Source organism: Rhinoderma darwinii, chromosome 1 (assembly GCF_050947455.1).
Source record: "Rhinoderma darwinii isolate aRhiDar2 chromosome 1, aRhiDar2.hap1, whole genome shotgun sequence".
NCBI classification, from domain to species: Eukaryota; Metazoa; Chordata; class Amphibia; order Anura; family Rhinodermatidae; genus Rhinoderma; species Rhinoderma darwinii.
Window position 1 is genome coordinate 46757367 of NC_134687.1, and position 24968 is coordinate 46782334.

At 44.1% G+C, this 24968-nt stretch overlaps 1 protein-coding gene across 14 annotated transcripts in view; it reads right to left on the bottom strand.

Moving 5' to 3' along the window:
• The window catches only part of PROM1 (prominin 1), a 192044-nt gene that overhangs the window by 86075 nt on the left and 81001 nt on the right, over positions 1 to 24968 (bottom strand). For 9 of the 14 annotated variants that reach the window (XR_012882462.1, XR_012882466.1, XR_012882461.1 and 6 more), the window contains exons 5-8: positions 11999 to 12204; positions 3041 to 3161; positions 1504 to 1567; positions 1069 to 1173 (exon numbers count right to left, since the gene is read on the bottom strand). Coding sequence is in view for 8 of the 14 variants with exons in the window: in XM_075858343.1 (XP_075714458.1) it covers positions 1069 to 1173; positions 1504 to 1567; positions 3041 to 3161; positions 11999 to 12204 (496 nt within the window). In the remaining 6 variants the exon portion in view is untranslated. The remainder of the gene's footprint in view (positions 1 to 1068; positions 1174 to 1503; positions 1568 to 3040; positions 3162 to 11998; positions 12205 to 24968) is intronic. The other 5 variants (XR_012882467.1, XR_012882465.1, XM_075858363.1 and 2 more) reach the window with 1 other exon arrangement.

Consider the following 24968-nt stretch of genomic DNA (forward strand, 5'->3'; position numbering starts at 1 on the left):
TTGTTAATGGTTTCTCTTATGTGCAGAGGTGTAGTTAGGTTTTTCTTAACCAGGGGCAAAGACTTAGTTTGCTGCCCTAGCCCTGTGTCAAATACCCTGGCCACGGCAGAGTGGTTCATGGAACTTCCCCTACCACCCAGCACCATGGCCACAATTAAATGCTGCATCCTGACAAGTGTGTGGAGATCTGGAGTTGTAAGCCCCTGCAAACTTATCTGGGCCGCTGCTTAGCAAATATTGTGAGTAAGAATATATTAATAATAGACTCCACAATAAAGAATTACAATGGGAAACAGCAGTGCAGGTCGTTCTATTCCCATCATATGTAATGCCCTATCACTAGGATACACACAGAAAATCTGTAAAGTAGCTGCAGCGCTTAACTAGCACTGCTGCCCCTTCACTCAAAGGATTGTGGGGGTCACAGGAGTCAGACCCCCACAAATCTGGAAGAGATAGGATATTCTAGTAATATACCATAGCTTCTTATGGTCGGAAAACCTGTTAAAAATATTTTTTTAAAAAAAGTGCACCCCCCTATTTAAAAATAATCTCTATAATATATATACGGTACATGTTCCGTTCACACAAAAAAACAAAACAAAAAAAAAAAACATATAGTGCAAAAAAAAGTACCCATTGAAAAACGGTGTCCAGACAAACCTGTTAAACAAAGACACTTCTGTCATACGTCTACACAATAGAAGCCTATAGGTACTGTACAGTATGTGCCTGATGTCGGTCAAATGTGGTATGAATAGAACCTGTGACCTTCATGTCATTGGATCCTGTGGGTGATCTAATGTGTAAACGACTACTCTAGATCGTGTGCCCATTCTAAAAATAATTGATGGTGAATTTATATTCGATTAGGTCATCAGTATCTTATATATATGACCAAGCCCTGGATAAAGAGAAAAGAAGGCAAACAATGGAACAGTTTCAAGGGAAATTCTACAATCTTACCTACACTTACTCATAAAAAGAATATTCTTGTACCTGAATGTTTTTATATGTACATTGTACAGCTACTATAAAGCCACAGTTTTAGTGATAAGTCATAATTACCTCCCGCCATGTTGAGAACGCCATCAAAAGCAGGACGTACTTCTCTCCCGAGCTGTTCATGGACACGCTCACCCAGCAGAGGCCCAGCATCTGGAAGATGAAATTCTCAGACAATAGGGAAATAATCGACTCAACTCATATATACGAGAAAATGTCTTCATTAATCACATACAAAATCGAGAAGAAAGAATTGTAACCATGGGTGTAACTAAGAGCAATGGGGCTGCGCTTTATCAGGGGCAAAGGTTTAAGATTATTTTGGTCTCCACTCATCATCATCCAAATCATCATCCACAGTCATCGCTAACTACACCTTGCCTCTGAGTGGAGATGGGTCCCCTTAGATATTGGGCCCTATACGATTATCTATGCTTGCTATACTGGTTCTAACATTACTAAAGATTATCGCTATATTATCTAATATATTATACTTACTGCTCAGTTCAGAAAGAGCCTTTTCCTTGGTGATGTTAAACTTGTTCAATAGATAGTCAATTTGCTAAAGGGAATGAAGCAAATATAATCATGAAGTACAGAACATACAATAACTCAATGTGTTCTGTACCTTTAAGTAAACTGACGGGATTACATGTGTAGCTTAAAGGGGTTTTCGCAGTCCCTAAAAATGTATGGCCTATCCTCATGACCAGTGATTTGTCGGGGTCCGACTCCCGACACCCCCGCCGATCAGCTGTTTTGAAGGGGCCACAGACTGACTGATCACATATTGATGGCCTATCCTAAGGTTAAACCATCAATTTTTCGGGACTGAAGAACCCCTTTAAAGGTGTTGTCCAGTTTAGAAAACCCATTTTTATATGCCCTACTAGAAATTCTGAGTTAATAGAGGGGGGGGGGGGGGTCTTCTGTTCAATCTCCTAATATTTTGGCCAGTATAGAGAACAATTACAAAGAGTATTCCTCGCTCTGGAGGACCTGTTCTATCCTGCATTACACAGACAACTTATTGATTTGATGAGTTATGTGTAATGCCTAATTTCCCCTGTGGTGGCACTGCAGGGAAATTGAACACTTACTGCCAGGTTTCTCTACAGATTATAGCTGGGGGTCCCAGCAGGAGGACACTTGTGATCAGTTTATCGTGAAAGTACCCTTCCTACAAGTAGGGATTTGTGTAAAGTGGAAAACTCCTTTAAATGAAACTTTAGTGCTGGAATTATTAGTCTAACACAGTAAGATCGACATTCTTTCTGGAGATCTGGATGTGTCATTTACATTCATTAGACGTGCTGGCGGCACATATTGGCACACACTGGCAGACTTCCCTGCCATCACCAAAGTAGAAGTTAAAAAATAATAATACCAAAATATTTGTTTCAGCTGTGGGGAGCAGGGCGGGGAAAATCCAGAAGAAGACGTCATGTAGACATACAGCCCCAGGGACCACCTCTTAGCAGCTGCATTAGTGGCTTTAACTAGTAATAGGAAAACCTGTCATTGTCCAGGCATGGATGTGGGGTGAAGATGCCACGGGCTGCAACGTCAACGTGGCTGAACGAATACAGGGGGGTGAAAACTGCACAAATAGTGGAAACTTATTAAAATGGAAAAACAATATCTTTGACAACCAGCGTGATACTAAATTGCAGACTATGTTAGTTTAAAGCCTGATACTGACCTCTGCTGGTTAGTTGAAGATTTACAATGCTATGTTTTAAGTTAGTTCTACAAGTTTTTCCCCTTTGGGACAACCACAAATTAAAAATAACAACTATTTTTTGGAGATTAGTGATTTCTTCCACCAGAAACCTACTAAAAACCGCTTCTAAAAAAATAATCATTGCATTAATATATATAAGAACTGGCAGATATCACAAAACTACCACCTGGTATATACAGTTCACAGCAAACTACGGCTTTTATCACAGGATGAGAGACTAGAGGTGTTTAATGTTTATAGGTAGTCATCATATTAAATAAGTTATAAAGGCAAGAGTATTGGGTACTGTACCATTGGAGTATCCGCCAACAAGGTCTTCAGGTCCTTAAAGTTGCTTTGCACCAGTTTTTTTGATCCGCGAATCTGCTCGGTAAGGTTTTGATTTGCAGCAAATGCACAAAGGACGCCAAGACTGTGAGAAACAGGATCATAAAGATTAATACAACAGCGATTGTTTCACACATGATATCAATCGTGTGTTGTGAAATTACACAGCCAAGAAAAAAAAGCAATACTCCAGAATTTTGTAAAAATTTAAAGAAAAAGACAAGAGGACATGTCAAGAATATAACCTTGAACTTGAGGATTTAGCAACTGCAAGTGACCTGTCAAATCTAGTAGAGGACAATATTAGGCCCTGTTCACACAGAGTTTTTTTATACTTTTTTATGACGCGGAAACCTCATCGGAAAACGCGACAAAAAACGGCCAAAAATGCCTCCCATTGATTTTAATGGGAGGCGGATGCGTTTTTTTACCACGAGAGGAAAAACCATCTCGCGGTAAAAAGAATCAACATGCTCTATCTTCAGGCGCTTACGCCTCTGATATCCCATTGACATCAATGGGAGGCAGAGAAAGTGTATTTCACTGCGTTTTTGCCCATGGCAATCAATGGGCGCGATCGAAAAATGCTGCGAAAAACGCGGCAAACGACATGCAAATCAGATGCGTCAAAATTCCAAATGGAATATTTTGAGGCAGAATTTTCTGCCTGCAAAAAACTCTGTGTGAACGCAGCCTTAGGGTATGTTCACACGCCCTATTTACGGACGTAATATAGGCGTTTTACGTCTCGAATTACGTCCGAAAAAACGGCTCCAAACCGCTGTCTAAAGACGGCACGTAAAAAGACGTGCATGTCACTTCTTGGGACATAATTGGAAATGTTTTTCATTGACTCCAATGAAAACCAGCTCCAATTACGTCCGTAAAAGACGCCGCGAAAAACACTGAAAACAGCTCCGTAATTTCAGACGTATTTGGCGTTGCCGTGTGAACATACCCTTAGAGATAGGGCTAAGGGGGCATTTACCAACCTGAAACTAACCAGTAAACAAATGCCACCAGTCTGTAATAATCCAAATATTGAAATATTTAGAAAACTGGTTGAAAAAGATCTAAGGACATTGGAGAGCCATAAAGTAGACTATGCCAACATGTCAAGAGAAGAGACTAGTACATTACAAACCCTATCCAATAATAAAGAAATAACAATAAAATTCGGATAAGGGGTGCAATGTGGTTGTAATGGACACTGGGAATTATGTGGATATGTGTAAGAGGGTTAGTAGATTCCAGATACATACAATCGCCTAAAAGAAAACCCGATAGAAATATTCTCGGGACAATTGAAAAAAATTGTGGATAGAGCTTTGTTAAATGGACTGATTAACAAAACGGAATACCAGTTCCTATGGCCTGAATTCCCTAAAATAGCAACTTTCTACACAACCCCCAAGATTCCCAAGGGGACTGACCCAGTAAAAGGGAGATCAATAGTCTCTGGAATTGATAGCCTGAACCAAAACTAAGGTATCTACATTGATACAATCTTACGCCCATTCGTTCTGAGTCTCCCGTCGTATATCAGAGATACAACTGACCTCCTATTGAAATTAGAAGGTATTACATTGGAAGATAACATGATTTTTGCCTCAATAGATGTTGAGGCACTCTATAGTTCAATTCAACATCATATAGGACTTGAGGCAGTATCCAAATTTTTGAAAACAAAAGGAAATCATTTAAGGGAACACAACTGATTTGTGATTGAACTCATTGAATTCAATCTAACAAAAAATTGATTTCTCTTTGGTGGTCAATACTATGACCAGCTCAGGGGTACGGTTATAGGGAGCCCCTGTGCCCCCTCTTATGCCAATTTACTCCTGGGCTGGTGGGAAGCAAATATAGTCTTTTCAGAGACCACCAGCAAATGGCAAGAGTCAATTGGCCTCCGCTAAGATTTATAGATGACATATTTATCCTGTGGACAGGGACCCAGACAGACTTCAAACAGTTTGTATCTGATCTCAATTCAAATCAAATTGGTCTCAGTTTCACCTCAGTGAGTGACCCTAACAGTCTGGCATTCCTAGATGTCAGACTGTCGAAACTGAGGTCTACAGAAAGTCTACTGCAACGAACAGTCTCCTGAGATGGGAGAGCGCCCATCCGTACACCCTTAAGGCTATGTTCACACGAAGTATTTTGGGGGAGGAATATCTGCCTCAAAATTCCGTTTGGAACTTTGAGGCAGATTTTTCTCTCCCTGCACGCCGATTTTTGCGGCGATTTTCGCGCCGTTTTTCGCCCGCGGCCATTGAGCGCGGCGGGCATAAAACAGCGCGAAATACGCTTTCTCTGCCTCCCATTGAAGTCAATGGGAGGTCAGAGGCGGAAGCGGCCGAAGATAGGGTATGTCGCTTCTTTTTCCCGCGAGGCAGTTTTACTGCTCGCGGGAAAAAGACGCCGACGCCTCCCATTGAAATCAATGGGAGGCGTTCTCGGGCCGTTTTTGCCGAGTTTTGCAACGCGGTTTCCGCGTCAAAAAACTCGGCAAAATACTCCGTGTGAACATAGCCTAAAAGAGGGAAACTAAAGGGACAATACCTCCGTCTTAGGAGAAATTGCTCAAATACGAAGACATTCCTAATACAAGCTGCGTATAATGAGAGACAGATTCCGCCAAAGGGTTTATTCTGACTAGATTCTCAATGAAGCATTCACTAGTGCAATAAAAACTGAAAGAAGAGATTTACTGATACCCAAAGGAAGTGAACCCACTAAAAACAATAAGATGCGTGTCATAGGGACATATGATGGAGCTCACAAACAAGTGAGAGGAATCATTCAGAAACACTGGGGGAGCCTTATAGAGGATAAGGACCTGAAGGAAGTACTAGGTGAAAGACCTCAGATCACTTTGAGTAGAAACAAAAGTCTGAAAGATAGACTAGTACAGAGCTATCATAGACCGGCACCCGAAAGAGATTGCTGACTCAATAGAAGACCCTAATTACATTTTAAATGTGGCAACTGTCTAGCGTGCGAATCCATATTAGTGTCTAAAACCATTGTGAGCACAACGACTGGCAGGGAATATGTAAACAGAGAATTTATTAATTGTCTATCGAAGGGAGTTATCTATATGGCGAAATGTACATGCCCACTGGACTACATAGGAAAGACTAAACGTGAATTTAGGAGACGAATAAGGGATCATTACAACAATATCCTTAATAAAAAGAGATATGCCAATTGCTAGACACGTATGGGCAGTACATGGAAGTAACCCTAGCGTTATTAAATTCCAGGGAATTCAACATATAGAACCTAGCCCAAGAGGGGGCAATTGGGACAGGGATTTGCTACAAGTAGAAAGCCGATGGATACATAGAATGATGTCAGTAGCCCCAGAAGGCCTAAGCCCTTATTCACACGACAGGGTTTCCCGTCCGGGTGACGGCCGTTCATAAATCGGCCGTCACCCGGCTGCATTAGGATCAATAGACCCCTAATGGGGCCATGCACACGACCGATTTTTTGACGGCCCGGGAAACCTGGCCGTCAAAAAATGGGACATGCCCTATTTTCGGCCGTTTACCCGGCCGCCAACGGCTCCCATAGAAGTCTATGGGGCCGGGTAATACACGGCCATCACCGGAATGTGTCCCGAGTGATGGCCGTGTATTCCGTCGCTCGTGCTCTCTCTCCTCTTCCTCCTCCTCACAGTGCAGAGTGCATGTGAGGAGGAGGAGGGTCTTTTTTTGCTCCCTGTAGGAGTCGGAATCCCCAATCCCCGGCCGGGGATTGGGGATTCCGCTACACGAGAAGTGCGTGACTACACTGTCCATATATGGACACAGCGATGTCACTCACTTCTGCAGCGGAATCCCCGACTCTATGGCCGGGGATTCCGCTACAGGAGAAGTGAGTGACTACTCTGTCCATATATGGACACAGTGATGTCACTCACTTCTGCAGCGGAATCCCCAACTCTATGGCCGGGGATTCCGCTACAGGAGAAGTGAGTGACTACACTGTCCATATATGGACACAGCGATGTCACTCACTTCTGCAGCGGAATCCCCGACTCTATGGCCGGGGATTCCGCTACATGAGAAGTGAGTGACTACACTGTCCATATATGGACACAGCGATGTCACTCACTACTGCAGCAGAATCCCCGACTCTATGGCCGGGGATTCCGCTACAGGAGAAGTGAATGACTACACTGTCCATATATGGACACAGCGATGTCACTCACTTCTGCAGCGGAATCCCCGACTCTATGGCCGGGGATTCCGCTACAGGAGAAGTGAATGACTACACTGTCCATATATGGACACAGTGCTGTCACTCACTTCTGAAGCGGAATCCCCGACTCTATGGCTGGGGATTCCGCTACAGGAGAAGTAAGTGACTACACTGTCCATATATGGACACAGTGACGTCACTCACTTCTGAAGCGGAATTCCCGACCTGTGGCAGGGAATTCCTCTCCAGGAGAAGTCAGTGACTACACTATCCATATATGGACATTGAAGTCAGTGACTTCTCCTGGAATGTGGGGGGGGGGGGTGGGTGCAACCTACAGGGGGCTGTGTGGCATCACCTACAGGGGGCTGGGTGGCATCACCTACAGGGGACTGGGTGGCATCACCTACAGGGGGCAGGGTGGCATTACCTACAAGGGGCAGGGTGGCATTACCTACAATGGGCATGGTGGCATTACCTACAAGGGGCAGGGTGGCATTACCAACAGGGAGCTGGGTGGCATTACCTACAAGGGGCAGGGTGGCATTACCTACAAGGGGCAGGGTGGCATTACCTACAAGGGGCAGGGTGGCATTACCAACAGGGAGCTGGGTGGCATTACCTACAAGGGGCAAGGTGGCATTACCTACAAGGGGCAGGGTGGCATTACCTACAAGGGGCAGGGTGGCATTACCAACAAGGGCAGGGTGGCATTACCTATAGGGGGCAGGGTGGCATTACCTATAGGGGCAGGGTGGCATTACCTATAGGGGGCTGGGTGGCATTACCTGCCGGGGGCTGGGTGGCATTACCTGCAGGGGGCTGGGTGGCATTACCTGCAGGGGGCTGGGTGGCATTACCAACAGGGGGCTGGGTGGCATTACCTACAGGGGGCTGTGTGGCATTATATACAAAGGGCTGTGTGTGGCAACAAATTTAAATGAAATTCATCAGATTTTAAAACGGCCAGGGAAAAAAACGGATGCAAAACGGGTCAAAATCGGCCGTTAAAAACAGCAACACGGCCGTGTGAATGAGGCGTAAATGAAAATTTGAATTATGTCTGTTTTCTCTGAAACTTTGTCTATGCCCTTAAGTCGAAGGACATCTAAATAGTGAAATGATACAGGATGGAATTAGAGGGAAGAACTTCTGTGGGGATGGCTATTGGTGGTATAATACGTACACTGTAGAATACACAGTATACTGTTCATCTATATACCATTAGGATGGCGAAACATCTAAATTGACAGCTCAGGACTAGAGGTATTGCTAATCTATTTAGGCAGTAGTCTCTAAGATATGTGACTGGTTACTCAGTTTAGATACTCATTCACCTCGCCATTTAATCTTTATTTGGAATATATGGCTGACTAAATTAGTCCCATCTAACGTGCTAGAATGAGAACAAAAGTTACGTAACGCACATAATGATTGATGGAAGCAAAGAGCCAATAGGGGTTAAGCTGAAGAAATCCCTGTGAGGATACTGAAAATCCAGCCCACTGAGGAGGTAAGCAAGGACGCGAGATCAATGAGAGTGTAATGATGTAATAACGCTCTCATCTGATTGGTTACCCGACGACCGAGCTCACAGAAGGGGTGGAGCTAAGTTACATACAAAAGGAGTGTGATTTGAAGCGCTCGCTGCCACTGCCATATGATCGGTTAAGCCGTTACGCTCAACATCTCCCTGACAAGCCAGAAATCAACTGGCAAAAAGCGTAGGAGCTGGAGCTTTGGTTAGGAAAACGGTCTCAACAATAGGGATAGGTTCCAGTGACAACAGGGTCATTCTTTTTAGAACGGGTGCCCGGTGTGTTGTCAACAGTGAGGGTCAATTAATAGGCTGAAGGGATAGATAGAATACCACTATGTAATCCCAAATGAACCTTAGTAACCCTGCTGTGAATTCAAGGAACTCAAATACCCTGTATTCGTCACTATGAATACTGTCTGCTGTGTATGTTACATATTACAAAAGTATATATTATACTAACCTTGATATTCCATTTTATATGGGTCTAATTAAAAGTTACGTTTTATACACTTATCCTTCCTTTGCACATTAGTTATAAATATTGGAAGGTATAACGGGAACCAGCCCGTTGGTTACTAACTGGGAATATTCGATTTTGTAAAAAGGGTTCATATAAATGTAATGGAGCGTTTAATTTAGGGATTGCAGCTGTGTGTGGACACCCATCCTAAATTTCGACTTCAGGTATTTCAACAACAACTATTGTCAACAGGTACATAAAGTCAAGCACACAGCTATGTAATCTCCATGGACAAAAATTGGTAGTAGTATGGGTCATACTGAAGAGCTCAGTGACTTCAAATGTGGCACTGTCATAGGATGCCACGTTTCCCAAAAGTCAATTTGTGCTATTTCAGATCTGCCCCAGTCACCTGTAAGCGCTATTATTGTGAAGTGAATGGGTCTAAGAGTTATAACAGCTCACACACAAAGCGATAGACCACGCAAACCCACAGAGCAGGACCGCCGAGTGCTGAAGCGTGTGGCACAGAAAAATCACCTATCCTCTGTTGTATCACTCACTAAAGAGTTCCAAACCGCCTCATGAAGTGACATCAGCACAAGAACTGTGCATCCAAAACTTAATGAAATTGGTTTCCAAGGTCAAGCAGTTGCACTCAAGCCTAAGATCACCAAGTACAATGCGAAGCGTCTGATGGAGTGGTGTACAGCAGGTCACCATTGGACTCTGGAGCACTGGAAACGTGTTCTGTGGAGTGATGAATCGCGATTCACTATGTGGCAGTCTGATGGAGGAATCTGGGTTGGTTTGTGCCAGGAAAATGCCACCAATTAGAAGGCATCGTGCCTACAGTAAAATGTTGTGGAGGAGGGATAATGGTCTTGGACTGGTATTTAGGGTTTGGCCCGTTATTTCCAGTGAAGGATAATGTTAATGCTTCAGCATACCAAGAAATTTTTTCACAATTCTATGCTTCCAACTTTGTAGTAACAGTTTCGGGTTCGGCCCTTTTCTGTTCCAGCATGACTTTGCCCCTGTGCACAAAGCAAGGTCCATAAAGTCATGGTGTAAGGAGTTTGGTGTGGAGAAACTCGATTCACTGCACAGAACCCTGACCTCAACCCCATCCAACACCTTTAGGATGGATTAGAATCCGGATTGAGAATCAGACCTTCTTGTCCGACATCAGTGTCTGACCTAACAAAATTTTGTGGAAAGACCCAGCAAAAGCAGTCGAACTTTTTAACACTTATGGTTTTGGAATGAGAAGTCCAACAAGCTCAGACAGGTGTGATGGTCAGGTGTTCCCATACTTTTGGCCATATACTGTAGTATGTATGTTGTACATATCATCCTAAAATCTGCTTGATCTCTAAAAAAGCGACATGGCCTATCTTGAGGCGTTTTCCGCCTCAAAAAGCACATTGAAATCAATGGGAGATTGAAAAAACCACCGTGGACGGCCGCAGCGTTTTTTGACTAGTTTTTTAACACATTTTTTTCCTTTGCTCATTGAAGAAAGAGGTAAAAAAAAAGACTCAAAAACCGCGGCAAAACGCGTAAAAAAAATGCTTGTGGTGCAAAACCACTTAAAAAAACCGGACCTGATTTTTTCAGGCAAGATATTGGCCACATTTTATTAATACAACCAATCCAGTCAAAATGATCTTCGGGGAGGTCATAGATACATGCGAGAAGATCACATTGGTGAAGTCTGATCTCAGACCATCACTGATCTCCAGAATAAAATGGCTGTGTAGAAAGCTCACAGCTATCAAAGTATAGTGATACTGCAAATCTAACACTACAAGCAGAGGGTCATTGATATGAAAGGAACTTTATGTACAATTTTGGCACATATTTCTAGTAACCGAAATCTCTGAGCAGTGCCAAAGAGGTTTGATCGCGCCCTATAGAGTTCTTCAATTCTGCAATTTAGCGGTGGTCCCAGACTAAAGACTTCACCAATGTGTCATCTTCTCACATGTATCTAACAAAGAGGAGTTTCATGTTAATTTGGTTATCTTAACTGGACAAAATGAAGTAACCCCAGGGCGACATTGACCATTGCAGGGGAAATGTAGTATTACACGTTGTCTTATCAAATAGATGGGTTACCATATACATACATGGATTCATCTAGTTCGTCAACTACTCTGGCTTATAGAGGCGGCTTCGGAGCAGGGATATTAATATTGTGTAATGTTAAGGATAAGGACACTACACAGAGCCTTCAATGTTAGGTCACCTATGAGACCCAGCAGATGGCTCCTGAATCCTTCAATTAATGGACCATGGATGAACCTCTTGGTGTATAGAAGTTTTTTCAAGATCACTTGCATACAACACGAGAAAATACAAACCGCCCCCTAGTCAGAGGACCTGGAGGGCTACCCTTCAGATTGTATTTGTTAGGACATATCATAGATGTTCAAACATCAGGGCTGTCTGGTGTCCGATACCCTTCAAATTGTGTTGAGGACAAGCCCACGCAATATATAGATCTCACGATGTATAAATTGTGTTGAGAACTATAATAGGAGGCCGGTTTTACAATATAGGTTTCCATTTGTGTAATGAAGCCATTTACATATGGTTTGAAGATTAGGAAGTTACCAATGTGATTTACTCCCCGCTGTTTATTACCTTAGAGAACTTTCTAAATTAGATTGCAGACAGTTTAATGGCAACATGGCATTCAGACCTTATTATCATAGACGTCACAAAGAGGAAGGTGGAAAAAGATCCTCTCCGGCAGTCTGCATTCTTCTTGTTTCTTTGATGCATCTCCCCTCCGCAGTTATCGCAGCAACGACACAAGCAGAAACACAATCCCACCAGAGGCACGAAGAAGAGAAAGAGGAGTCCAAGGACAGCGGCCACAATGAAGCCAATCTCATAGTGTATGGTCTGGAATATCAGCAGAAACACATCATCAATAGCCAATATCACATGAAGAGTAATAGTGAAAATATGTCAACCCTAAAACTTATTTCTATCAATTAACCAAGAGCCTCTCAGTGGTCTTTGTAGTCTTTTCATTCTGAGCCTCATATTTGAAGCGTTATGGTTACACTCTTTTATAGAGGGTGTCCAGGATGGTTTGATCACGGTTTGTGGTGGTGGAGGGACCACAGGATGATCCCACTTGGCAACAGTGTCCATTTAAACTAATGGATGACCATGGTGTCCACCGTTTTCATTAGGCATTCCCCTAGTTCCTAGAGAGGCCCCATATCTGAGGTCCTCCTCCATAAATTAGACTTACCCTACTTGAACGCTGGTGTGTTGAATAAAACGTTTCTACACCTGTGGCACGGTTTTAAACTAACTCTGTTATGGGGGCACTGTTCTTCTCCAGGAGCACTGTGACTGGAACATGAAGTGATGCCACTGCCAAGGCGTGCACAACTCACCACAAATTTATATCACTCTTTCCCAACTCCAGACATTGAAAATATGCATACATCCCCTCACCTCTTAATAATATGTTCAAGCCATGAGAAATAAGAAGGTATTAAGGAATCAGTTGCAAATTTATTTATTTTCTGTGGCTTATATAGCGCCGACATATTCATAGTGCTGGACAGGAGTTGTCATTACTCACATCAGTCCCAGTACCCAACAGGAATCTAAAATGCCTATGCCAGACCAGCACAGAAGAATTTCATAGGAAGCCAATCATCCGATCAATATGTTTTTTGGAGTGTGGGAGGAAACCTGAGAACCCAGAGGAAATTCACACAAACACAGGGAGAACATACAAACACAAAATTTCCCAAAATCTCCATCTTTTACTATTTGGGTGGATGTTATATCAAGTCCTTAATATTAACCCCTTAGTGACCAGCCTATTTTAGGCACTAATGACCAGGCTATTTTTTTCATTTTTCTATAGTCACATTCAAAGAGCTATAACTTTTTTATTTTTCCGTTGACATAGCTGCAGGAGGACTTGTTTTTTTGCGGGATTAGTTGTACTTTTTAATGGCACAATTTTGGGGTACATATACATTTTTTATTAACTTATATTAGCTTTCTTTGGGGTAATAGAAAAAAACCCCTGAAATTCCACCATTGTTCTATGCGTTTTAAATTCACGCCGTTCACTGTACGGGGTAATAAACATGTTACCTTTATATTATGGGTCGGTACAATTACGACGATACCACATATGTAGGAGGTTTTTTTATATTTTACTGCTTTTACACAATAAAAACTCTTTTGGACTAAAATTATTTGTTTTTGCATCGTCGCTTTCCAAGAGCCGTAATTATTTAATATTTTCATCAATGAAGTGATATGTGGGCTTATTTTTTGTGGGACGAGACGTAGTTTTGATTGGTACTATTTTGGGGTACATGGGACTTATTGATTAACTTTTGCAATTTCGCCATAGGTTTTTGCGTAATTTTTTTTACGGTGTTCACCTTCCGGTTTAAATTACATCTTAATTTTATTGTTTGGGTCATTACGGTCGCAGAGAGATACCACATGTGTACTTTTGTTTAATTTTTTACACTTTTACTAAATAAAACCACTTTTTATGGGAAAAAAGTTTTGTTTTTTTACTGTAAAATTTATTAATAATTTTTATTTCGCATTTATTACTTTTTTTTTTTTGTCCCACTAGGGGACTTCACTGTGCGATCTTTAGATCGCTGCTGTAATGCTTTGGTATACTTAGTATACCAAAGCATTATTGCCTGTCCGTGTAAAACGGACAGGCAATCCTTCCCTCTGCAAATTATTTAAATACCGCGGTCGCTATTAACCGAAGCATTTAACGGGTTAAACTGCCGCGATCGAAGTAAACGAGACACCCGTGCAGTACTTAGACTGGGCCGCCATGAAAAGGCGACAGTCTAACCTAAGGCCCCTTGGTGACCGCCGTGAAAAGGCGCATTGGTGGTCACTAGGGTTAATATGTCCAAGTAGAACTTATAATCTACTTTTCTTAAAAATCACACACATACACACAATAAAGTCAATAGTAGAGGAAGTCAATTGACCCAAACATGAAAAGAACATGCAAACTCCATGCTAATATTGTCCCTGATAACTCTGCAAGATGTTAGCGTATGACATTAGTGCCAGTCAATAAGCCTACAACATTGCAAGCAGTTACATCAATATTGAAAGCACAGAGCCACATTTCTAGATTAAAATTTCCCTCGTTACGAATTTCACACTCTAGAATCTTGTTGGGAATCATCTTAATATACTTCTTTTGAAGAATATCCAAAAAGGGTTTAGTGGGGATGAACATTAAAAAAATAAAACAAAAACACGACTTCTTAGACAGCTATAGAGACTTAGGGTATGTTCACACGATGAGAGGCATTTACGTGTGAAAAGACAGACTGTTTACAGCTGCCTCGTTTCACACGTAAATGCTCCTCCTCGTAATTTACGAGGCGTCTGAGACGCTCGTAAATCTTGAGCTGTGCTTCATTGAGTTCAATGAAGAACAGCTCAAATTACGTGGCAAAGAAGTGCCCTGCACTTCTTTGCCGAGGCAGTCCATTTACGCGTCGTCGTTTGACAGCTGTCAAACGACGACACGTAAATTACAGGTTGTCTGCACAGTACGTCGGCAAACCCATTCAAATGAATGGGCAGATGTTTGCCGACGTAGTGTAGCCCTATTTTCAGACGTAAAACGAGGCATAATACGCCTCGTTTATGTCTGAAAATAGGTCGTGTGAACCCAGCCTAGAAGACAGGGACACTGCAGCTGCATCCCCCTCTTTTCCCTCCGGACATCTTTTTATTTTACAATAGATGGATTTTATAAGAAAAGGTTAATGAATATTTTCATCCTGCAGGCAGGAAAAGGGAAACCACAGGCTGCTGGAAGGTGAGGAGATGGGACTTTTTCCTAAAAAGATATATCACAAGGTTACATGTATTCCTTTGTACTGTTGATTTATGCAAAAGCACAAGCATACTAAATATACCGATTGAGTATTTTCATGAAAGACCTATTTTTTTCATAGGTTTGGACAAATCATTTTAGAATTATACTAAATATATTTTGCACAATATGAGGATCATTTTCCAGATATAAATTGCACCAGGATTTTCCGGAATTTCATTTGTGTTTCTTAATAAAAATGGCTGCTCATGATTATTCCTTCTATCCAGCCCTCTTAGCAAACATAATTTAGCAGCTTTCCTCCACCTGCTGACAGCTGATTAGCATATTAGGCTTTCTCATATTTAGGGCTTATTCAGACGAACGTGATATACGTCCGTGCAACGTGCGTGATTTTCACGCGCCTCGCATGGACCTATATTAGTCTATGGGCCAGTGCAGACAGTCCGTGAGTTTCACACAGCGTGTGTCCGCTGCGTAAAACTCACGACATGTCCGTTCTTTGTGTGTATTTCGCGCATCACGCACCCATTGAAGTCAATGGGTGCGTGAAAATCACTCATGCCACACGGAGGCACCTCCGTGGGACGCGCGTGATTCGCGCAACAGCAGTCAAAGTTTGAATGTAAACAGAAAAGCACCACGTGCTTTTATGTTTACAAACATACAAACAGAGTGTCATAAAGATGGCGGCTGCTGACACACGGAGCTGTCAAGTGCCTTTTGCGCGAGCAAAACGCACACGCTCGTGTGAATCCGGCCTAAGACTGAGACACCTAATTTTACATTTTCTCAATGTGTCAAAGTTCTTTTAAAGACAAATGTTCCAAAAAGTAATCCCTGCCCTGTAGAGTCTTGCATATCCTGGTATATTAATAACAATAAAAACACTAGAATTTAAATCTTTCTGTATGATCTCAGCCAGAAGTACGATTAATATGTTTCTCCCCAGACTCCGGCTTTACAGCGTCCCCTTTATCAAGATGACAAGGTAAGAAAGAATCACCACAGTCAGAAATAATTAATATTGGCAGTAAAACAAATGAGTGGTGACACTAGAACCTCCAACATACTTCTGGATATCCTTCAGGTATTGTTTGGCTATATTGCGCCATTGCGTCAAGTAAGATGATACAAAATGTTTTAATATTCTCCCTTATAATCTCACGATGATTAGGAGGGTCGATGAGTTAATTTTAATTGAGTTAATTATTTTTTTTAATATATATTTGTCTTATATTATTGATTAAGGTTTTTTCCTTCTTTTATACTTTCTGCTATTTTTGAGATATTTATTGTCTATTACTTATTTCAATTTTTTAATTTTATTTTATTTAATTCTGGTCTGTACGATTATTTCACTTTATTATTCTACACTTGCATTTTTATATAGTGTATATATATACGGATATTTATTTTTTATGTTTTATTTATATATCTGTACGGTTTTTACCTTATATTATTGTGTAACTTTATATTGAGTTCTTTATCACTTTCTCACATTCACTTTTATTTTCTATACTTTAGTATCAGTATTAAATTGCTTTTTGAGTAATATTACTTTGCACGACCTTTCTGTGTGTCATTTTTTATTCATATATTTTTCCACTTTTTCTATTTTCACTTTATTTATTTTAGCATAGTTCATATATTAATTCACTTATTTATGTATTTATTTAATTTTTTATTTAATATCGTATTAGCCGGTTGTCACTAGCATAATTTATTTTGTTCTATTTATGTCTTGCTTATCCTGTTTAGGTTATTCTTACCTTTCTTATATCTATAGCAGTTTCCACCATTGTATTTTCCATTTATTTATCTGTGTTCAGGCATCCTGGTTACCTTAACTGCGATGTGCGCACAGACGCTCGATCGCGCATGCGCCGTGGGACCCACACCCGGGAGTGCCGCTTAGCATCTGGTGCAGTCACTGTGATTTTGTCTAGGACGCCCGAACATTAGCTGATATGGGGTGTATCTCGTCGTGCGGTGTACTGTGTGATTGTAAGTCCAATCCAGATCATCTACGTACTCAGGCCATCGTTCCTGTTTCTCAGCAAGGGTTCTCAGCAAACCAACTAACGTGCGGTTAAATCTCTCACAGCCCCCATTACCTTGCGGGTGGTAAGGCGTCATCCTCGATTTCTTGATCCCATGTAGGGCACATAGCTCCCAGATAAGTTCGGATTCGAAATTCGTCCCTTGGTCGGATAACAATTGTCTTGGACACCCGTAAGGACATAGAACATGTTTCCACAATGCAGTGGCTGTTGTTGACGCTGTCTGATCCCGGGTGGGAATCCCTACCGCAAATTTGGAGAAGTGGTCGACACACACTAAGGCATACTTGTGGCCCAACGTGACTTCCTGTATGGTCAGGAAGTTGACCGACATCAGCTCCAGAGGTTCCCCCGTCTTTATGACCATCGGTTCTTCGCACTGTTCGGTAGCTTTGTGCACCACGAAGGTCGCACATTCTTCACATACGTGCCTGGTTACTTCCTCTAATCCTGGGGAGTAGAAGGGATTACGTATCAATTGGACCGTTTTGTCCGCTGCAAAGTGGCCTCCCTTCTCATGCATCCATCTGCATACCGACTTCACGTCTGCCTTTGGTAACACCAGCTGCCATAGTTCTCGATACTCCCGCGGAACCCACACTCTGCGGTACAGGACTCCATTCCGCAACTCCAACTGCTCTAATTGGCGGCCCAGGAGCCGTGCTCGCGATGTCAGTCGGCTCCTCTCAGCCGGTGTTGATCTTTTTCCTTGAATTACCCAGGCTGCGGCTACGTTGATATCTTCATCTAGTTGTTGGCATCTCGCCCATTCGGTTTGGTCATATAGTTCGGCCATAACGGTAGTTGCTTGAGCCACTTTAGTGACCCTCTTGGCCCTTGACTCTGCCGGGGGCCACCCGCAGTGGGGGAATCTCGATTTCCTCCTGTTCTTCATCCACCTCTCCACAAGGGATTTCACAGGGTTGTTGGGATAGCACATCCGTATTGGTGTGATCCTTGCCCGAATTGTAGTGGCTAACGTAGTCGAACCGAGTTAACCGGGCTACCCACCTTTGTTCCATTGCTCCCAATTTTTCAGTATTGAGGTAGGCTAGGGGGACCGCGGAAACTCTTGTCCAAACATCTCTACTGGTAGCCAGGTCACCCCCGCCATAGGAATTGGAAGGCTATTGGCTGCCGTTAGTTCTATCCAAGGTGCCTCTTACCTCTGATGGTTCTGGAACTTGTCATGGAATAGCTGATATGTGATGGTGGTTACCTCGGATCCCGTATCAATCAGGCAGGGGACCTCCACTCCCCCAATGATGGCCGTCACCACTGGACATCGCCACGTCAACAGTTCCCCGTTCCCTCGTGGGCCTAACAGTGAATTGCGCGCGGCTTGACCCTTAGCGGCGGGAGTTTCTAGTTTAACGGCGGCTGTTCATGTCTGGGGAACCGCTCCGCTCTGCACTCTCGGGCAAAGTGTCCTGGTTGATCACAGCGCCAACAGCGACGAGGACCACCTGGCGGGCCTCGGGACATTCGAGGCTGGCGGCGTTGTTCTATCGGCCATCACTCTCAACTGCGCGACCTCCGTTTTCAACTCCCGGATTGTGTCCCGGACGTCCCGTGCATAATCCTGGAAATCGGATCCCGGTCGCTGCACTCCACCTGGCGTCGCTTCGGTAGGGCCTGTACACTGTGAGGCTACATTTGCGTCCCCAGCTTCTTCTTGATGGAGTTCCAGGACTTCTCCTAGAACTTTACCCATCATCACCATTGTTGTAGCTCTGACAAAATCTCTCAGCGCCCTTCTCAAGGTGCGACTATCCAGACCGGAGATGAACTGGTCCCTCACAATCCGGTTAGGCTCGGGTAGCGCCGCACATCCCGCTGGGTCTTTCTTCACCAACCGACTCCACGTGCCTTGAAGACCCACTGCAAAATGTTGGAGAGACTCCCCATTCTTTTGCACCCGAGTGTAGAATTTCTTGCGCAGGTCGGCGGCTGAAGCGACGTCCCCAAACAATGAGTCCCGTCTATTAATGATAGTCTCTAGCATGTCACGCTGGCTGGACCAGTACAGCTCTCCTTGCATCCCCCTCTAGGGAATTGAGCGCTAAATTGGCTTGGTGTGCCAATGGTACCTGGGACAACTGCTCACAAATGCTCTTCTAGATGAATGGGCCAAAATTCCCACAGACACACTCCAAAATCTTACAGAAAGTCTTCCCAGAAGAGTGGAAGCTGTTTTAGCTGCAAAGGGGGAACCAACTCTACATTAAAGGGAACCTGTCACCAGCATTTCACCTATTAGACCAGCAATACCAGGTGGTAGTGGGTGAAAAATATTGTAGCTTTAGTATTCAGTTTTTTAGTGTTCCCACACCATATGCTAATGAGCATAAAAGAGTCATATCTTCATTCCTCAAGTCTTTCCGAGTTTACCCCGCCTCCTTACTTTTGATTGTCAGCTCCTCGCCTTCCCCCAGCACACAAAATCCCGCGCTTGTGCATTGATGTCCTCTTCTGGTGTGTGCGCACAAAGGGACACCGGATTATTACGATAAAAGGCACAAACTCTTTGCAGACCGTTATTACAGTCGAAGGAGGAGTTTAGGAGAGGGGATAACGGCAATGAACTTTTGATATCAGCGGCCAGTGAGGGATAAGTAAAGTTCCATAGGTGAAATGCCGGTGACAGGTTCCCTTTAATGCTTATAGATTTAGAATGAAAGCTCATTAAAGCAATTATAGGTGTTATGTGCAGATGTCCCAATACTTTTGTCCATGTATTGTACATCATTCAACAGTTTACAAATAAGGTCGATCTACATAAAAATCAGTAACTTTGTAAACACATACATTACTTCTCTTTCACTAATCCTGTGAATCAGAAGATAAGTACAGTGATGTATTTATAAAAGTGGTTTAGGCAGATATATTTTATATATATATATATATATATATATATATATATATATATATATATATATATATATATATTGTAAAATCTTTAGCCTACTTGTTACTAGGCAAGGAACAACGTTAGAGCACAGGCTCACCCTCAGAGTACCTTGTATATTAGGGAACTTGAACACAGAGCGATTCCTCAGTATGCTTCCATTATTGGAGTTATACCTTTTTTATGATCAGGATTAATTTAATAATATGAAATCTCCACCACGGCCATGCAGGTCAGACAGGAGAACACAAACTCATCAAAAAAATTCATGCGCCTAAAGGAGGGAAGCTACAAGAAATTATATTTCCATGCCACTGACCTGCTCCGTTTTCATATATATTTAAATCATACGGGAATTATTTAAATAATAAAAGGTTATCCTATAGTTTTTATACATGCACACGCTTTGGACCCAATTTCTAAAAGCAGGGGGAAATGAAATAACCATGACTGGCCTAAGTAGAGTCATGCCATGTTTTACCTAATGAACCTGTTCACCCCTTTCTCCTGCCCATCTCCCAATAACGACACGTGACAACCGAGTTTGGATATGAAATTGGCCACAGCAGCCGTTTATTTATTTACATTATTTAAATGCAATTTAATCCGAAACATTCGGATAACTCCACTTCTAATTCACATGACCCAACATGGGTCAGAATCAGAATTAACCATAAACCTATTTTAATACTTTAACAGAGCAGGGGAAGTCCTTGAAGCCATTTTAAAACGAATTTTTCTTTAAATTAGCCATCTGCAAACCACCACGAACTCTTTACCTCCAGCCGTAAACCAGCTTGGAGGCACCGATCACCTCTGCAGATGGCTCCAACCACCAGAAGACCACTTCAAATGGATGACACCCGATGAAGTCTTCAAATGATATACTTTCCACCAGAAGACCACTTCAAAGGGGTAACACCCTATGAAGTCTTCAAATGATCTACCGTTTTGGGGGACGCATACCCCCGATGCGACCCCCCCACCATTTTGTACTGACCAACCTCAAGGACTCCCCCTGCCAGCTGCCATGACATCCGAACCTGCTCCAAAGAAAATGAGAAACACAAGTTATGAAATTATACAACATAAATCAAATAACAAAATCATAGCCACCCCGATCCCCAGGCCAACCCCTAACTTAAGGGCGGGAGGGTGGGAGCTCAGCTAGCTACCGGTTGTTCCTCCCGATGCTTCCGGCTCAATGCCGAAAACAGCGGGAAGAACAGATAACTCCCCCCGTCCCCTCCCCTCTCCGTTCCCTCCCCTTCCCCAACTACCTCTTCCCCTATTGGCTCTCTTCCCTCCTATGGCAGTCATGGAGGCTTCCCCTTAAGCCCTCCGCGCTGCCGTCCAGCCTCTTCTTGACTGGCCTAAGTAGAGTCATGCCATGTTTTACCTAATGAACCTGTTCACCCCTTTCTCCTGCCCATCTCCCAATAACGACACGTGACAATCGAGGTTGGATATGAAATTGGCCACAGCAGCCGTTTATTTATTTACATTATTTAAATGTAATTTAATCCGAAACATTCGGATAACTCCACTTCTAATTCACATGACCCAACATGGGTCAGAATCAGAATTAACCATAAACCTATTTTAATACTTTAACAGAGCAGGGGAAGTCCTTGAAACCATTTTAAACCCGAATTTTTCTTTAAATTAGCCATCTGCAAACCACCACCAACTCTTTACCTCCAGCCGTAAACCAGCTCGGAGGCACCGCTCACCTCTGCAGATGGCTCCAACCACCAGAAGACCACTTCAAAGGGATAACACCCGATGAAGTCTTCAAATGATATACTTTCCACCAGAAGACCACTTCAAAGGGGTAACACCCTACGAAGTCTTCACATGATCTACCGTTTTGGGGGACCCATACCCCCGATGCGACCCCCCCACCATTTTGTACTGACCAACCTCAAGGACTCCCCCCGCCACAGCGAAACAGGCCTTGACTACCTTAAGCCTGTGAGTTCCTCCACACCACCACCGCCCTCTCAATTCCTTCTGCTAAGGCCAAGCTCCACAGATCAATTCCAACCTCGGTCAAATGCACCCCATCACTACACCAATAGTTCCCAACCCCGGACTCCAGATCCCTGTGACGAACACAAATGCCCCCATTCTTGGCAACGAATCGTGACACCGCCCGATTCACCTTAATGCGGGCCTTGTTGACTCTTTCCACCGACCGTGCCAGGCGCCAAGCCTTCCTCGGAACTATGTCCGACCAAACAATAATCAAGGACGGATGGGACGCCCACAAACACAGCAAATCATGCTTTATATCCCGCACTAGCTCACGAAAGGGGCGTACCCCTAGATCGTTCCCCCCAACATGTAACACCAAAACCTCCGGGACTCTATCCAGGCGAGCATATGTTTGAAACTCGGCCAATACCCGGCTCCATAACATACCTCGAAATCCCAACCAATGTAACACCACATCCCGACGCGGAATGCGAAGCTGGCGGCCATCGGGGCGCACATCCGCCCGCAGTGCCCCCCAGTGCACAAAAGAATGTCCTAACAGCCAGACCAAACATGGGTGATGACCTGAAAGAAAGGACAAGAAACTCACATATCATCAGAAACATCATACAACTCATAACAAATGAGGGCGCACGTAAGACCTAAACCTATTGGACTCCCAGCGGCCAATCCGCCGCACGCCCTCGTCATCCAATCCCCAACGCCCAGCTTCCGTAGCCGCGCCAATTCTGAACGAGTGAGACGAGTAGCACCCGTCCCCCACCCCAACCACAGCCAAGCATTTTTTGAATATTGCATCAAATTGATACTTAGACAAAAACGCGCCATTCTCATGACGGAGCAATGGCGCCTCTGGCACCACTCCCATCGGCCTGAACGCACCCATGCAAGCGACCGGACACATCATTGATCCAGGGAGAGCAAACAACACTATCCGCTTACCGCGGCACAACTGATCAGTCTTCGACCGCCGCACCAACAACTCGAGTCTATCCCGATAAAGACCAACATCCGCCTGTCGCAACCCCCCAGCCTTAGCCTTACTAGGAGAGACAAACTCCCCAATTCGGAGCGCCCCAAAAAACGCGAGGGAAAAAGCCAACCTAAACAACTCTACCTCATAAGGTGACTTACAAACAGCCCCCAGCGATGCGCCCAGTGAACCAAGGAGGGCAAAAGACACCGGTCGCCTCCGATCCGCTTCGGCCCTGCCTCTCCGCAATCCTTTCAACGCCTGCTTCACTAGAAAATGCTTGGATACATCATGGAAACCCCGTAATTTGAGACCGAACGCCAAACCTGCCACGAAACGATTCACCTTAGCCAGCGAAAACCCCGCCTCCCACGCATCACCCAACCAATACAACAATGCCACCAACCTGTCTTGGTCCGTACAGACGTTGCCCAATACTCTTACCCAATCCTCTTACCCAATCCTCCCAATCCACCCCTGGCACATGCACCGCCACCACCCACGCGTTTAGCGACAAGCACAACAACACTAGATGACGCAGCACCTGAACCACCGGTGGAGATAATGCCGATAAGTTGTTAATTGCTAACACCACTCCCATGTTATCACAGTGAAAACAAACCTTTTTATCCCTGAGCCTGTCCCCCCAAATGGTCGCTGCAACCACGATGGGAAACAGCTCGAGCAGGGCCAGATTTCGCGTCAGCCCACTGCTCACCCAGCTGTCCGGCCAGCTCCCCGCACACCATTGACCCCCCGCATATGCGCCAAAACTCCCGGACCCCGCCGCATCCGTAAACAACTCCACATCACTCATTTCTTGCACCGGGGACATCCACAATGATCTACCATTATACTGCCCAAGGAACTCGTCCCATACCTGCAGGTCTGCCTTGTGTTCCCCACCAAGCCTCACAAAATGATGGGAAGCCCTGATACCCGCCGTCGCTGCCGCCAAGCGCCTACTAAAAATTCTGCCCATTGGCATAATCCTACAGGCAAAGTTCAACTTCCCCAGCAGCGACTGGAGTTCGCGCAACGTGATCTTTTTTAGTCGGCAGGCCCGCCTCACCTCCTGCCTCAATGGTCGTAATTTATCCTCAGGCAGCCTGCACTCCATAGCGACCGAATCAATTGCGATCCCTAAAAAACAGATGGTGGAAACTGGGCCCTCAGTTTTTTCGGGTGCCAACGGAATTCCGAAATCCGACGCAACCTTCTGCAAGCAATACAATAGGTTACCACAAACCGGAGAACCGCTAGGGCCAACACACAAAAAGTCATCCAGATAGTGTATCAACGAGTCCACCCGCGCTACACCCTTCATCACCCATTCCACGAAGCTACTAAACGCCTCAAAGTATGCGCATGAAAGAGAACACCCCATTGGAAGACACCTGTCGACGTAGAACCCCCCGTTCCAGAAGCAACCCAACAGCCGTTGGCTTTCTGGATGTACAGGCAGCAAACGAAAAGCCGCCTCAATGTCTGTTTTTACCAGCAACGCCCCTTGTCCCGCCCCTCGCACCAACGCCACCGCTCTATCAAATGACGTGTAAACCACCGAGCATAAATCGTGATCTATCCCCTCATTAACCGACGCTCCCCTGGGAAACGACAAATGGTGAATCAAATGGAATTTATGGGGCTCCCGCTTCGGCACGATTCCCAAGGGGGATACAACCAAATCCACAACCGGAGGCTCGACAAAAGGACCGGCCATGCGCCCCAACGAAATTTCTTTTAACAGTTTTTCTGAAACCACCGTCGAGTGCAAATAAGCCGACTTAATATTACGCCGCGTAACCGGCACCTCATACGGAGGAGGGGGAATAACAAAACCCAACGAAAACC